The 15,405-nt window shown below is 41.3% G+C and overlaps 1 protein-coding gene across 1 annotated transcript in view; it reads right to left on the bottom strand.

Moving 5' to 3' along the window:
* Nucleotides 1-881: 881 nt before the first annotated feature.
* The window catches only part of LOC108413656 (NACHT, LRR and PYD domains-containing protein 12-like), a 29,767-nt gene continuing 15,243 nt past the window's right edge, over nucleotides 882-15,405 (bottom strand). Inside the window, exons 7-10 of the mRNA XM_037543676.1 lie at nucleotides 13,746-13,919; nucleotides 9,973-10,146; nucleotides 9,561-9,601; nucleotides 882-1,689 (exon numbers count right to left, since the gene is read on the bottom strand). Coding sequence (XP_037399573.1) covers nucleotides 1,169-1,689; nucleotides 9,561-9,601; nucleotides 9,973-10,146; nucleotides 13,746-13,919 — 910 coding nt within the window. The 3' untranslated portion in view covers nucleotides 882-1,168. The remainder of the gene's footprint in view (nucleotides 1,690-9,560; nucleotides 9,602-9,972; nucleotides 10,147-13,745; nucleotides 13,920-15,405) is intronic.

Below are 15,405 nucleotides of genomic sequence, written 5' to 3'. Positions count from 1 at the left end.
TTGTCCGTAAATTCCTCGGATGTGTCGGCATTGACTCGATTCTGATTAAAACCATTTTACATGTTCCTGGGATTGAACGTCTCTGGTGTGATGTCAAGACCTGTGTTAAATAGTGTGTTAGCTCTATGCTAATCTGCTAGCTGTGAAATAGCGTGTTAGCTCTATACTAACCTGCTAGCTGTGAAAGAGCTTGTTAGCTCTATGCTAACCTGCTAGCCGTGAAATAGCGTGTTGGTTCTATGCTAACCTGCTAGCTGTGAAGTAGCTTGTTAGCTCTATGCTAAACTGCTAGAGGTGAAATAGCATGTTAGCTCTATGCTAACCTGCTAGCTGTGAAATAGCGTGTTAGCTCTATGCTAACCTGCTAGCTGTGAAGTACCTTGTTGGCTCTATGCTAACCTGCTAGCCATGAAATAGCGTGTTGGCTCTATGCTAACCTGCTAGCTGTGAAGTAGCTTTTTAGCTCTATGCTAACCTGCTAGCTGTGAAATAGTGTGTTGGCTCTATGCTAACCTGCTAGCTGTGAAGTAGCTTGTTAGCTCTATGCTAACCTGCTAGCTGTGAAATAGTGTGTTGGCTCTATGGTAACCTGCAAGCTGTGAAGTAGCTTGTTAGCTCCATGCTAAGCTGCTAGCTGTGAAGTAGCTTGTTAGCTCCATGCTAAGCTGCTAGCTGTGAAGTAGCGTGTTAGCTCTATGCTAACCTGCTAGCTGTGAAGTAGCGTGTTAGCTCCATGCTAACCTGCTAGCCTCTGTTTACCCTGAAAGGTGTGTAGTTTCACTTTCAGCTCAGTTGGTTTCGTCTGTGCAGCTGTAAATAAATCAGACGCGACTTTATCAGCACTTTATTTTATTAAATGATCATAATTCTGGGAGTTTAATCAGTTCTTTATTGTAGATCTTCCACTGGTTCTCAACATCGTCTCCATCTGAATCTCCAAACCAGAGAAACACAGACTGAACTGCTTTATAAATGAGGCACAGCACAGCCAATCAGAACACAGCTCATTTACATATATCAGTCTTAAAGCCACAGAAACAAATACAGACGGTTTCATTATAAAGAATGAAGATAAAAATGATGTAAAAATGAATCTTTACACTGTTTTACACATAAAACCACACAAACCTGATATTTTTATGGTTTGTGTTTCACTCAGGAGGAGATTTTATTTTAAACACACTGAGCCGTAATAAATATAAAACCCAGCGCAGAGCGGTTCAGTGAATGTGGTGCTGAACGTGTGAAGGTGCGTCAGTGTTTGATCATCAGAGACGCTGTAGAAGGACAGAGAGCCAGCCGGACAGTCCACATACACTCCTACTGCCTTACTGGACGGTCGAGCAGAGAGTTCAGTCTTGTTATCATTGTGAAAGACAGAGTATCTGTTATTAGAGCAGAACAGACTCCAGGACTTTTCATTCCGTCCAAACTGACAGTCACCACTGTCTCCTTTCCTCCTGATTGATTTATATGTTACTGCTATTTCTACCGTCCCGCTCCACTCGGCCTCCCAGTAACAGCGTCCAGTCAGACTCTCTCTACACAAAACCTGCCACCACACATCAAATCTCTCTGGATGATCAGGATACGAGTGAACATCCAACACATGCTCCACCTTCCTGTTCCCGTCAGACAGAGAGAGAAAACTGTTCGCTGTGTTTGGATCCAGAGTGAACTCACAGGAATCTGCACACAGGAAGAGACATTAGAGAGAGAGAGAGAGAGAGAGAGAGAGAGTGTGAGTGTGTGTTCGCGCACGAGAGAGAGTCTTTCTTCGCGCGCCGATGCGAGAGTCTGTTCGCGCGTGCGTGTGAGTGTGTGTTCGCGTGTCTGTGTCTGTTGGGGTGTGTGTGTGTGAGCGGGTGTTGGTTTGTGTAGTTTTGTAAGGACCTCTCAGCTGATTTGAATGGTTTATGGTGTTTGTCTGAATCTGCTCTGGTTGAAATCCAGAAATCCTGAAAAAAGTCATTTAATATTCTAAATAATATTATTTATTATAATATTCGCTCTAGATAAATGATGACAGGAGTCAATCGAGAACTACAGTTCCATCAAGAAACGTCACACGTGCATTTTGTGTTTACTTGTGTGTCTTTATCTTTATTAAAACTAGTTGGATTGTCTGAAACATTTAAATGAGACAAATTAACAAAAATAGAAGAAATCGAGTGAGGGGCAAATACTTTTTCACAGCACTGTGAGACAAAAGAGTAACTGGAGATTTCAAATAATGTAAAATGCAGATGTTGCACCACTGCACGGATTAATTCAGTTCCATCAGCAGCGCTGACAGATAAAAATAAATGAAATAATCAATAATCAATCAAATACCTCAGTCGATCCATCGCATACCAAGATGATCAATACCGGCTAAAATCTGTTTATTTGTAGTCGTTTCCATTTTAATGACGCCTTTAAAACATCCTAATTAAAGTGAATCATGTTGGAGCTAAACGTCCAGTGCAGTGTCTGTCAGCTGAAATGATCCATGTTGATGCTCCATAGAAACCAGCCGGACTGTAGATCAGCTGCTGATGGATTCTCTCAGGAGGCTTATTCATATTGGGACACAGCCAATTTGGAGTTCACACAGATGATAATAGCCTGCTTTATCGTTATTAAATTAAACATGAGCTCTTAATGAGGCTTCATTAATTAATGCAGAATCTGCACTGTGTATAATGATCTTTATTTATTTATTTATATATTTGTGGTGTCTGATGTATTTTCCCACAGCATACATTCTCTGTAATTCCTGTTTTTTATCCCTGTTTTCTCCCCTGATAAACTACCTGTTAATGCACTGGATCTTCTGACTGGTTCTAACTGGTTCCAGTGATCTGTGAGTTATGCTGCTTCACGCTAAAAGCTCAGATAAGACCACCCGGAGCAGCAGAGAACAGCAGGAATAATCTTACTAAATTAATCTAATTAAACCATTTGAACTGTAATAATTCTAGATTTGTGATTTGCCCAAATATATTTTGCTGTAACAGACCAGTAACGTTGAGTTAGCTGCTAAAAACAGGCAGTTAAGACCAGCTAATTAAAATATCTAGCCAGTGATTTTTATCATACAGTTCATTTAGTTAGTCTCGTTTCTGGTCACCGTCGTTTGTGGTCAGTCAGTGGTGTTGATATACCGTATATGGAGCCTGTGTAGTGGAGCACCTTCTGTTTGTGTTTTTCTATGTGGGCTACGTCAGTAATTAGGATGGGAGCAGGCATATATACAAACACCTTGGGGTCCTGGTGGCAGGTTTTGGTTCATTGCTGCTAGGCTAAGTCGATGGGTGTCTTGGTGCCAGCATTCCGTGTTGTTGGAACTGCGGGTTCAGTCTCGACTACGTTGATCCAAGTAGCCTGGAGAATCAGCAAAGTCAGCACCAACTGCAGCGTCCAGTTTACAGCGCTGGCCTTAGTACCCCAGACTGACTACAGCGTACACCCTGGGCCAGCTGCTGTTCTCTTAGCACTTTAATTATTCAGTTTTTATGAGTTTTAATTGAGATGCTGCTCTAACTTTTAAAGAAAGTATTTTACTGTCTAAGCTGCCCTCTAGCCTGTGGTCATACTGTGTGTGCAGACAGGTATTTAGTGTGTTGTGAGCCACTGGCCAGAGTGGGTGCATTGTTTTAGTTATTTTAACTACTATTATTTTTCCTTTAGTTATAGTCCAGTCTGCGTGGGGTTAAGTCTAGTCCAGGGAGTTTGGGAGGAATGTTTGGGGATGGACTGCAGTGTTCACTTGAATGGTAGAAGTTTGCAGTGCAGTGAGCTTGGAGTGATTAGCAGGTGTTGCTGGATTGGTGTTTTTTTCCTTTTTCTCTTTTGTTGAATTGATTCACGCGTCATTGAGAAAATGATCTTCCGTCAGTGTCTCAGGGGGCCAAGGCTTGAGTTGCCCCAGTAGTACTGGGAATATTTCAGTACTGGTTGTTTCTGTTCTTATGGTTTGTTTATAAACCAAACGGACAGTCGGCGTATGACCTCAGCTTTCTTTATTAAACACTGTATTTTTGTGTTTTCCTGAACCTGCATTTGTGAATTGACTACAGTCAGAGCTCCTCTTTACTCTAGGTATAAACCCGGGGGTGGTGTAGTCTGGTGCACCATAACGGGGCCACCACATATTAGTGTAACTTTATTTCTGATTGGACCAAAGTCAAAATATGAGCAATAACCACCTGTAGCTGTTAGCATAAATGCTAATAGTCTTAGCGACAATGCCAGCTAGTTTACTTTACTTTTTGGACTCTTTACAAAATGATTAATCTACAAATAGTAGTTGGCTCAATAATATATGGCTGTAGTTTATATTCTGGGGCAGTCTGTGAACGTGTAATACTGCAAACATGAAGCTGAAGTTGGGTTCTTCTTCATCAGCTTCTCCTTCAAATTTTCCGTTCCGCCTTAAACGACACCACAGTTACATTCTGACGCCTGTGTAAATGTGCATCATTTCAGGTGGAATGGAACATCTGGACAAGAAGCCACCATCAGCTGATTGTTCTCGTGTTCTTCGTGTTTCTCTAGTGTAAATGATGATCTGTAGTTTGTCTCCATGTTTAGGTATAAAGGGAATAAACACATTGTTGCTGTTGAGTCTGGTGCAGCTGGCTAATGGTAACGGCAGCAACCAGACAAGCAGCACAGCAGGAAGGAGTGATGCTGTAAACACGACCGTGCAGAGGTTCATTTGTAGAAGGCTGTGTCTCTTAATCCAGCTCCCCAGAGCACCTGATCCAGCTAATGAACCATAATCAGCTAATGAGCTGGATCAGGGCTGTTCTCTTCAGGAATACCTGAAACTGTACAGAGCTTTCCAGGTTGGGAATATGTGTGATGTCACACCAGGTGATGTGGTTGTAGCCTAAGACTTTAAAAATGCTCTGATCTCAACAGAACGGTTTACCAGCCCTTAAAGCACATCCATCAACATTACTTTAGAAATGACTGCAGCTTCTTATTTACATTTAAATAAAAACCCTGTTGGAGTTCTGGGAAAATAATGTCCCAGCTGCCTGTTTTCCTGCCTAATGTTACCTTTATAAACACATGTTAAAGTATGGACGACTGAAATTATTAATTTGACTGTTGGTGACTAAGCAGGTCAATAACCAAAAACATGTTCATGCAGTTTGATGATGCAGCGGAGATTCACCCCGATCAGTGATGCCCTGCAGCACATCACAACATTCAGACTAAACAGAGGAACTGAAGACAGAATTCCTCAGTTTTCAGAAAGGTGTCTGTATCCAAATGGGGTTAAATAGTGTTATGGCAGTGAACAGTGGCATGTTTTCCATATTCATCAGACACTATTCACACCGTTCAATTAGGACTGGATGACTGGAGTTAGAATCTATATGATGTTAAACGGCCTGGAGGGTCTTCACTGGCAGGGGCTCCAGTAAAAACATCATTGAAGCTGTTAGACAGTCAGAATACAGTCTGACTCAGCGCAACAATGTGGTCCTGGTCTCAGTTGGGTGATGAAAACAGACAAGCTGCTAAATGCTGTGACTACACATACAAACACAGTTGGGACTGTGAGACTGTCAGAACTGATCGTCCTGTTTTTACAGCCGTAAAGTGTTTCACTCTGTTTTACTTTAAAATGTTGAGAAACTAAAGAAACAGTTCACTGAAAAATGACATTCATCCAGTTTCCCCCTCAGAAGCCTCACATTAGCTTTGTAGCTCTAATACTAAAATTAAAAGCAAAGTTCAGACACCAAACCTGTCTCGGCTCATAAGCTGTGTAGATGTTCTTCTGCTGTATAAAGGAGCGTTCAGCCTCTTAAACTCCCTCAAGCTCATGTTTCATTAAGTCTGTGAAGCACTGGGACTGAAAACTTCTCCTCTAGTGTGAACAATAAGCTCCACATTATCAGCCCGCACGTTTAAGTGCACCATATGTTATCACAGCTGACCAATCAATAGCAAGGAGATCTTCTCTCTAGTCACTCATCCAACCAGGAGGAACGGTGGGCTTTGGCTATTTTCACCTGGAGCTGAACACACTTTACACACAGACCACCAGACTGACCATGAGAAAATCTTATTCTGGCTTCTTTCTCTTTCTGTTTGCTTTAATGGGGTTTAGAATTGATGCTGCAAAGCAGGATGGGTCTTTAGGAGGACTGGTCAGTGAAGACCAAACAAAGGAATGAATATGTGCAAATGATTCACCACACCTGTGTTTGTGGGTCAGGACAGTCAACCAGGTGAGGAGATGACGTGCGACTCAGGTTTGTAAAATAAAGGTTTTTATCCTCAAATTACTGTCAGAGGCGTTTTTGAGCTTTAAGTCCTGAACGTCATCTTCAGTGTTACAAATGAAGTGATATGTTTATATGATATGATTAAGTTAAATGGAAATGTTGAGCCACACAACAGTTTCTAGAATTTATAGAGTATTTTAAGATTTTCTTTACAGCTGTAGCTTCATAACATTAGCACTAACTCTTACAGGAGCTACAGAAATGGAGCATAAAGGTCTTGGATTAAACGTCTGAATGTCGTGTTGTTTTAGAAACATATATATACAGTTAGGCTGATACTTTAACTCTCTGATCTGCGAATTCCAGCACATTATGGAAGTTACTGTATACTGAGCAGGTGATCATTCTTAGGATTGTCCCGTGGGCAGCGTCCTGTGAGCAGCGTCCTGTGAGCAGCGTCCTGTGAGCACTGATGAAGGACTAGAGGATGACCAACACAAACTGTGCAGCAGCAGATGAGCTGTCGTCTCTGACTTTACATCTACCAGGTGGACTGACAAGGAGGGAGTGTCTTATAGAGTGGACAGTGAGTGGACACAGTGTTTAAAAACTCCAGCTGCACTACTGTGTCTGCTCCATTCGCACCAGCACAACACACACTATCACACATCACTACATCAGTGTTACTGCAGTGCTGAGGGTGATCCACCACCCAAGTAGTACCTGCTCTGTGGTGGTCCTGTGGGGGTCCTGACCACTGAAGAACTGGCTAATTCTAGAAGTCTGTAATTAGTCTTACCACATTCTACAGAGTGCACCTATATGGTAAGCTGAGCTGATAAAATGGACAGTGAGTGTAGAAACGAGGAGAAGGGCTGAATGAAGTGGTCAGTTTGTGTACATGTGGTGTAAAATATAGAAAATATAAGTTTAAACCATTTAAAGGACAAAAAGTCTGTGAAGCAGTAGATGAGCCAACACTGGAGTCAGACAGTGCAGCGTTATATGAGGATGAGGTTGAGGATGTAGGTGTTACAGAGGAATTGAAGGTCATTGTGTGTCATTGATGTGAGAGGGTGTTTGTATGTTTGTGGGCTTGTATGGGGGGCTGCTTAGGGTGAAATACACCACTGACACACACACACACTACTAAAACACACACACACCACTGTAACACACACACACACACTACTAAAACACACACACACCACTGAAACACACACACACACCACTGAAACACACACACACACACACACTACTAAAACACACACACCACTGAAACACACACACACACACACACTACTAAAACACACACACACCACTGAAACATTCACACTCACGACTGACATCCTCGTTGGAAGTCATTTGACTGTAATAGGAAGGCAGAGTTTTACAAAATAAGCACACAGTCAGCAGCACAACGATAAGGAGTTTCTGGATGAACTCTGTTCAGCCTCTTTTAAGGAAGAACAAACAAACTGCTCTATCAGTTAAATTACCCCTTTCTTTTTACAGATTTTTAGAATTAAGCTCAGTTTTGAAAACAGGACTCATTTTGTTCAAACACTACACACAGTTCACACAGTCACACACAAGCAGGAGAACAACTCAGATCTTCTGCAAAATGAAGCACTTCATTCAGAGCTGTACAGTAACTCATATAAACCCTATTTAGCCATCATACAGCATATACAGAGTTCATACGATTTGATTCTGTTTCACCTGGTTACACACTACTGTGCTGGATCTAAAACACCTTTAAATCACTGCTTTTCTAACAATACAGGGTGATTCAGAAAGATTCATCCCATTTTAAAATGATTTATTTCACATGTAAATCTGAACCTCCTCCAGCTGTATGGAAAACATCAACACCACAGTCAAATTCATCCCATACAGGATTGAACAGGTCGGGTGTCGCTGCACTCACGGCTCTGTCAGTGGGATTTCAGAGATCATCCAGTGCTGTGGAACCAACAACGAACGCTCTGAGATGTTGGATCTTCACTGCCCAGTAAAATCACACTGCACAGTTATGAGTGATTCAGTCTTACTGACGTGGAGAACGCAGAACACTTTCTGCTCAAGGGTCTCATCTCCTCTCAGACTAAAGGGAGCCCCTCTTCCACTGACAGTCAGAAACTCTATGACCCCCTCTTTCATTTTGGATTGTGACTGGTTCCTATAGGCGCCTCACAGTGGTAAAAATATGGAGCTTTGTAATCGGATGAATCTTGTTGAATCACTTTGTACTGTCTGGGTTTGATTTAATTCAGAGATGCTGTTAAAGTACATGAACAACCAAACACAACACTCATGACTAGTACGGCATATTGACAAAGATGTTTATTCCTCTCCACACTGTAACATCAGTCAATGAACTTATAGTTGAGGTGAGTTTCACTAACTGTTATTTCTAATTTCAGTCTGTAAATAATCGTAAAAAGCTAATGAGCCTTTCAGCATTGCTGGCAGTAGAGAAGATGTTTTCAGTTTTTTCTCCTGCATCCTACACTGTGTAGAACCATACAAGATGCCCTTCTAGACAGAATCTTCACTGAACTGGAAGACCACACAAAACCATTCATTCCATCATAACGGTAGTTGAGTGTGGAGAAGAGCCTGCAGTGAGATAATGTACAACTCCACTGGAGTCACTATATCAGCATCTAACTCTGCTTTTAAAACAATTTGAAGGCCAAAGACCGCATCCCCAATTGCTCCCCTCAGAGGGCTGCCCACTGCTCAGGGCAAGTGCTCACTGCCCCCTAGTGTGTGTGTGCTCACTAGTGTGTGTATGTGGTGTTTCACTTCACGGATGGGTTAAATGCGGAGGTGAAATTTTCCCGTTTGTGGGACTAATAAGGGTCACTTAATCTAATCTTTAATCTAATCAGAACTATGGGCCACGAGGATTTGTTGTTGGGACTATGAGAATATTCCCAACAGAAAATCCTGATTGCTCATTGTTTTAATTAATTTTCATACAGGATTAATTATCATATTTTTTTCCAGAAACCCTTTTCTGTGAGTTGCTGAGCATGCTCTTATTTTGTAAAACTCTATCTTCCTGTCACAGTGAAATGATTTCCAGACACCAGTGACTGTAGCTTCTGTACAATCACACACACACACACACACACACACACACACACACATACATGTTTCATAGGTGTGTGTATGTGCAAGTATTTCAGTGACGTGTGTGATTGTTTCAGTGGTGTGTGTAAGCAGTGTGAGCGTGTGCAGGTGTTTTAGTGTATTTTACCAAAAACAGACCCATATATTGTTAGTTTCTGTGTGTGTGTGTGTGTGTGTGTGTGTACTTACATTCCTTTGGTCTGATTCTCATCTCACCATCATGTTCCACTCTAAAGAACACAAACACAGATTAGTGAGAGACCTTCACTGCAAAAGTATTTCTCTCACTCTCTGTGTGTGTGTGTGTGTGTGTGTGTGTGTGTGTGTGTGTGTGTGTGTGTGTGTATGTATATACATATAATGTCTTTGTTTCTTCCTTTGCCACATTCTATCTCCCTCTCTTTATCTCTCTCTTGGTTACTCACAGTTAATTTTTAAAAATTTAAAGTTTCTTTTTCTGTCTCTCATGAATGCACTCACACACTCTTACACACGCACACACTTATACACACACACTCTCTCTCTCTCACACACACACTCCACTCACTCTCTCTCAAACACAAACACACACACACACACCTGTGGACACAGCTGTTCATACCTGAGTGTTTTGAGTGAGCTGTGTGGATCCTCCTGTCTAGCAGAGAGCAGTTTCACTCCTGACTCTCCTAAGAGATTATAGCTCAGATCCAGTTCTTTCAGGTATGAGGGGTTTGAACTCAGAGCTGAAGCCAGAGAAGAACAGCCTTCCTTCCTGACCATGCATCCTGATAATCTGCAGACAGCAGAAAAAGAGAGAAACAGACTGAGAGAGAGAATGCACAGAACTTAGTAGACATTTAAATAAATAAAAACATAAAAGATGGAAATAAAAAGTGATCTTTTTTAAAGACTACACATTTCTTTACTATTTAATTGGGTCATCTAATACTCGATTAGCTAAGCCTTTCACCGTAACAGAAATTTTGACCAGGGATTCCCAAACTTTTGACTGCCACTGTAATTGCAAAGTAGTCATTTTAATATGCTAATTTTGTATCAATTTAATTGAGGCTTTATTCCTGTTACAGCCCAAAATCACTAAGAATATATTTTTTAATGTTTACCTCTTGTTAATAAAAACACACTTGATTTACAAATCTGTACATGTTAATTTCAGGGAGTGTATTAGTGTCACTCACAGCTCTGTCATCCATCTTTAGCTGTTTTTGATTTTCACACTTTTGGTTGCTCAGCCTATTTTTTCTGCATGGTTTGAGTTAAATTCATTGGGTCTGGTGGTTATTATTGTACGAAAGAAGTTAATGACTGTTGACCAAGTCAAGTCAAATTTAGTGGATTTACTACAGGCTGAAAGAAGATTCAGTGATAGAGAATCAATGAGTGATACTATTTCTCCTTGATTGCTAGTTCATCAGAATTGTTTTGGTGATTGTTAGCATTTTAACAATTATTCTGCTGTTTTCATAAGGATATTTCTGTTGGTATGTCTCCTAATAGAGTGATAGAAATAGTAAAATGGGCTGAAACAATGGCGTCATTACTTAATCATCATCGTCCTTAACTGCTTAGACCAGGCAGGGAGAGCAGAGAATCCCAGATGTCTCTGTCCCCTGCAATATCTTCCAGCTCATTCCCAGGGACCCCAAGCCACTCCCAGGCCAACTTGGAGATATAATACCTCCAGCAGGTCCTAAGACAACCCTGGGGTCTTATCCCGGTAAGCCGTGCCTGGTACACCCCCACCGGCAGGCATCCAGGGGGCCTTCGAATCAGATGCCCGAACCATCTTAGCTGGTTCTTCTTAATGCAGAGGAGCAGCGGCTCTACTCCGAGCTCTTCCTGGATGGCCGAGCTCATGGCTTAGCTCCTGCTTCACCACTACAGTCCGGTACAATGACCGCATTACTGCTGTTGCTTGTCCCAGCCTGCTGCCGATCTCACGATCCCTCGTCCCATCACTTGTGAACAAGACCTTGAGATACTTAAACTCCTCCACCTGGGGCAAGTCCTTTCCCCTTACCTGGAGTGGGTATGCCATCCTTTTCCGGGCTAAAACCATGGAGGTGCTGATCCACATACCATCCACTTCACACTCAGCTGCAAACCGCTCCAGTGAGTGCTGGAGGCATCCATGTGATTCAGCCAAAAGACAACAACATCTTCAAATAGCAGAGACACCACCCTCCAGCCTTCACACATAATGCCCTCCTGACCTCGGCTACGCCTTAACACCCTGTCCACGAATATCATGAACAGGAGTGGAGACAGGGCACAACCCTGCCAACGCTAGGGTGAAAAGCTGATCTGTTGTTCCATGGCTGGGATGGAAACCACATTTTTCCTCCTCAATCTGAGGTTCAATTATCGGTCGAAATCTCCTTTCCAGCACCTTGGCATAGACTTTCCCAGGAAGGCTGAGCAGTGTGATACCCTGATAGTTGGCACACATCCTTCGGTCCCCTTTGTTACAAATGGGGACCACCAAACCCCAGTCTGCCAATCCAAGGGTACAGTTCCTGAGGTCCATGCAATATTGCAGAGGCGTGTCAGCCACAACAGCCCCACAATATCCAGAGCCTTAAGCATCTGCAGACAAATCTCATCCACTCCTGGTGCCTTGCCACCGAAGAGCTTGCCAACTACTTCAGTGATCTCCACCAGGGAAATGGAGCTTGACAAGCCTCCGGACCTGACTCCTGTGACAGAGGCATGTCTCCTGGATTAAGGAGTTCTTCAAAGTGCTCCTTCCACCAACTGATAATATTTTCACTTGAAGTCAGAGTTTCTCCAACCTTGCCAAATTCAGCTTGGGCACAGCCACCCTGACCACTCCTGAGTCACCGGACAGTTGTCCAGAACCTCCTTGAAGCCAAACGAAAGTCTTGTTCCATGGCTTCACCAAACTCCTCTCACACCCTAGATGTTGCTACTGCCACCGTTGTGGCTGCCACCTTTTTCACCTGTCTCTACCTATCTGCTGAGTCAGGAGTCCTTCAGGCCTTAATCAAACATTTGTTGGCAGAAGTGTATGATTGGTGTGTAGACCCGTACCTTAAAACAAACTAGAGCGGAAATGGCGACAAACCAAGCTGGAAGTGTTCTACTCTGCCTGGAAGGACAGCTTCATAGAAATGCTCTCACTAAAGCTCACTCAGCATATCTGGCCTCACTGATTGAGAATAATAAATATAATCCTAGAGTTCTGTTTAGTGTGATTTCCAGAATCACAAAAAATCAGGCAGGTACTGAACCACAAATTCTGGCAACTCTCACCAGTGAAGTTTTTATGGACTTCTTTAATAATAAAACTGATTAGACAACAACAGATTAGACAACAAATTCAACCCACAGTATTAAATCTAACTTGGCTGTCATCTGAGGTGGCTGATATAAAATAAATTACAGTTGTAGAAAAAAGGCTGGAAACTTTTTAACCTCTCACAGCTAAAACTAGAGAAGATTATCTCCTCTGCAAATTGCACAACCTGCACACTCAATACAATTCCCTCAAAATTACTCAAAGATTTACTGCCAGTTATTATAAACCCTCTTTTAACTATAGTAAACTTGTCCCTTAGGCCATGTACCCAAAGCTTTTAAGCAGTTATGAAACCTTTGATCAAGAAACCAAATCTTGATGTTAGCGTGTTGTCTGATTATAGGCCTATTTCTAACTTAACATTTATATCTATCTTAGAAAAAGCTGTGGCCCAACAACTTAGTTCATATCTACATAAGAACCACGTATATTAAAAAATTCAGTCTGGATCCACATCACAGCTCTGAGACAGCTCTACTTTAGATAACTAATGATCTTCTTGCCTCTGATTAAGGCTATGTATCCCTGTTAGTGCTACTTGACCTCAGCACAGCTTTCAATACGATAGACCACAGTATTCTCCTAGAAAGGCTAGAATACATGGTTAGAATCACAGGGACAGCCCTATCATGGTTCAAATCTTACATAACAGAACATTATCAGTTCGTCAGTGTAAACTATTTATCTTCCAATTTTTAAAAAGTAAGATTTGGAGTTCCGCAGGGCTCTATTTTAGGACCATATTTACATTATACATGTTACCGTTAACTTTCATTTTTACGGAGACGATATACAATTGCACATATCAACCAAACCTGATGACAAATACAGATTAAAGAAAATAGAGGACTGTGTAAAAGACGTCCTCTACTTGATCTACAAACACAACTGTTTCACATTTAACTCTGAATGACGTCCCAGCAACTGAATAAAGACATTTAGAAATATCAGTGGAATCCCCCTTAAATACATTCAGACCCATATGCTGTTGTTGACATAAGCAAACAACATCAAGCTTTAACATTCCACTCCAAAATGAAGAGAAAGCTGACCTGAGAATCTCCAGTTTACAGTGTGAGCTCTTCAGTCCAGCAGACAGCAGCTCCACTCCTGAATCATGAAGCTCATTGTTACTGATGTCCAGCTCTTTTAGGGAGGAGGTTTCTGTTTGTAAAACTGATCCCAGATTTTCACAAGACTTTCCTCCAAAATGACACAAAGCTAGTCTGCAAAAAGAGAGCATTACACATCTTTTACTGTATGATTTCCCAATGACAGCTACAGCGTTCAAATATTCTTATATTACTATGAAACAAAGATACAGTAGTGTTCAAAAGCCACTACTTAATAAATAAATATACACACATATAATATGTAGAAAGATAGAAGGATTAGATCGTTCTGTTTGACCATATTGAATGTTTTACCTTTTAATTTATTCATTATTTTTAGGGTTTTTTTTTTTAAATATACATATGCTTATTACAGACATAATGTCTGCAATACGTCCCAAAAACAGATACAATACAATAATCTTTTTGATCTCATGTACATTGAGAGATATATTGCTATCTCTGCACCAGTCTGCAGGACACCCCATGTCCTCCATGTAAGAGGACTTGTTATTGTTGCTGATAAGAACCACCACTGTAGTATCATTAGCAAACTTGATGAGGTGATGTTGCGGATGTTGAGGTAATACTTGGTCAGTGGGAGAGGAGATGGTCTTCCTTGCTGGCTGTTTCGTGTTTCATGCGGCACATAGAAAATGTTCAGAGCATCTTGAAGCAAGGCATCACAGTCACAGGCATGTGATGTCACTTTACGCGTCTGACAGCTCAGGACAGGTTTGCTCTTGCTGAAGTCACATCATCTATGCTCTAATGTAGCCAGTTACGGATGCTGTATATTCCTCAGAATCAGCTGAAGTGTTATATGCAGCCCCCTTCCTGAACACGCTCCAGTCTATATGCTCAAAACTGTCCAGAAGCACTGTGGTTTAGCTGTTAGCCTAGCGCAGATGCCTCTCTGTTGGTGTTTTAGACACTTTCTCTCCCAGCTAGCAGCACCATCCAGGGTGTAGTTTCACAAAGCAGCTTAAGGTCATGGAGCACCTCCAACAGTCGTTTATTGCAGTTGAATTCTGTTTTCTAATCTGAGATTCTTCATTCATACAGAAATTCTCCCTTTTCTTAAACAAGACAGTGAGATTATAGGGACCGAGCAGCTGCCACTGACTCCTCTCTATACTGACGTACAGTATATTTAACAGATTGTGTTTTATAACTTTCATTTCTTTCTGCACTTTTGTGCTCAAATATCCTTTGTTACTTTGTTATGGTAATACATGTGTTTTGTATACCTTGTGCATGACGGGTTACTATATGTAGTGTTTTGCTCTATTTTTAGTGTTATATTGTTTGTTTTTACACCACTTACTGGCAGAATTTCTGACATGGGTGATAAACTTAACTTGATTTGGCTTAAATTAGCATTAATTAAATTCCTAATAAGAATAGTTATGACTTAAGTTAAATTCAATTAAATAAAATGAAGTACTAGTAATTATTCTTTTATATTTTTAATTTGTAATACTTATTAAGTATTAAAAAGCATAAAAAGCAAACAAATGCATATGTTTCTGTAATTTTATGGAGCTGCATATTGTTGATTGATATCAAGTTGCTTCACACAATAATGAGCCAATGGCAC

Source organism: Pygocentrus nattereri, chromosome 12 (genome assembly GCF_015220715.1).
Source record: "Pygocentrus nattereri isolate fPygNat1 chromosome 12, fPygNat1.pri, whole genome shotgun sequence".
Taxonomy (NCBI): Eukaryota; Metazoa; Chordata; class Actinopteri; order Characiformes; family Serrasalmidae; genus Pygocentrus; species Pygocentrus nattereri.
This window is presented reverse-complemented; position numbering and strand designations above follow the sequence as displayed.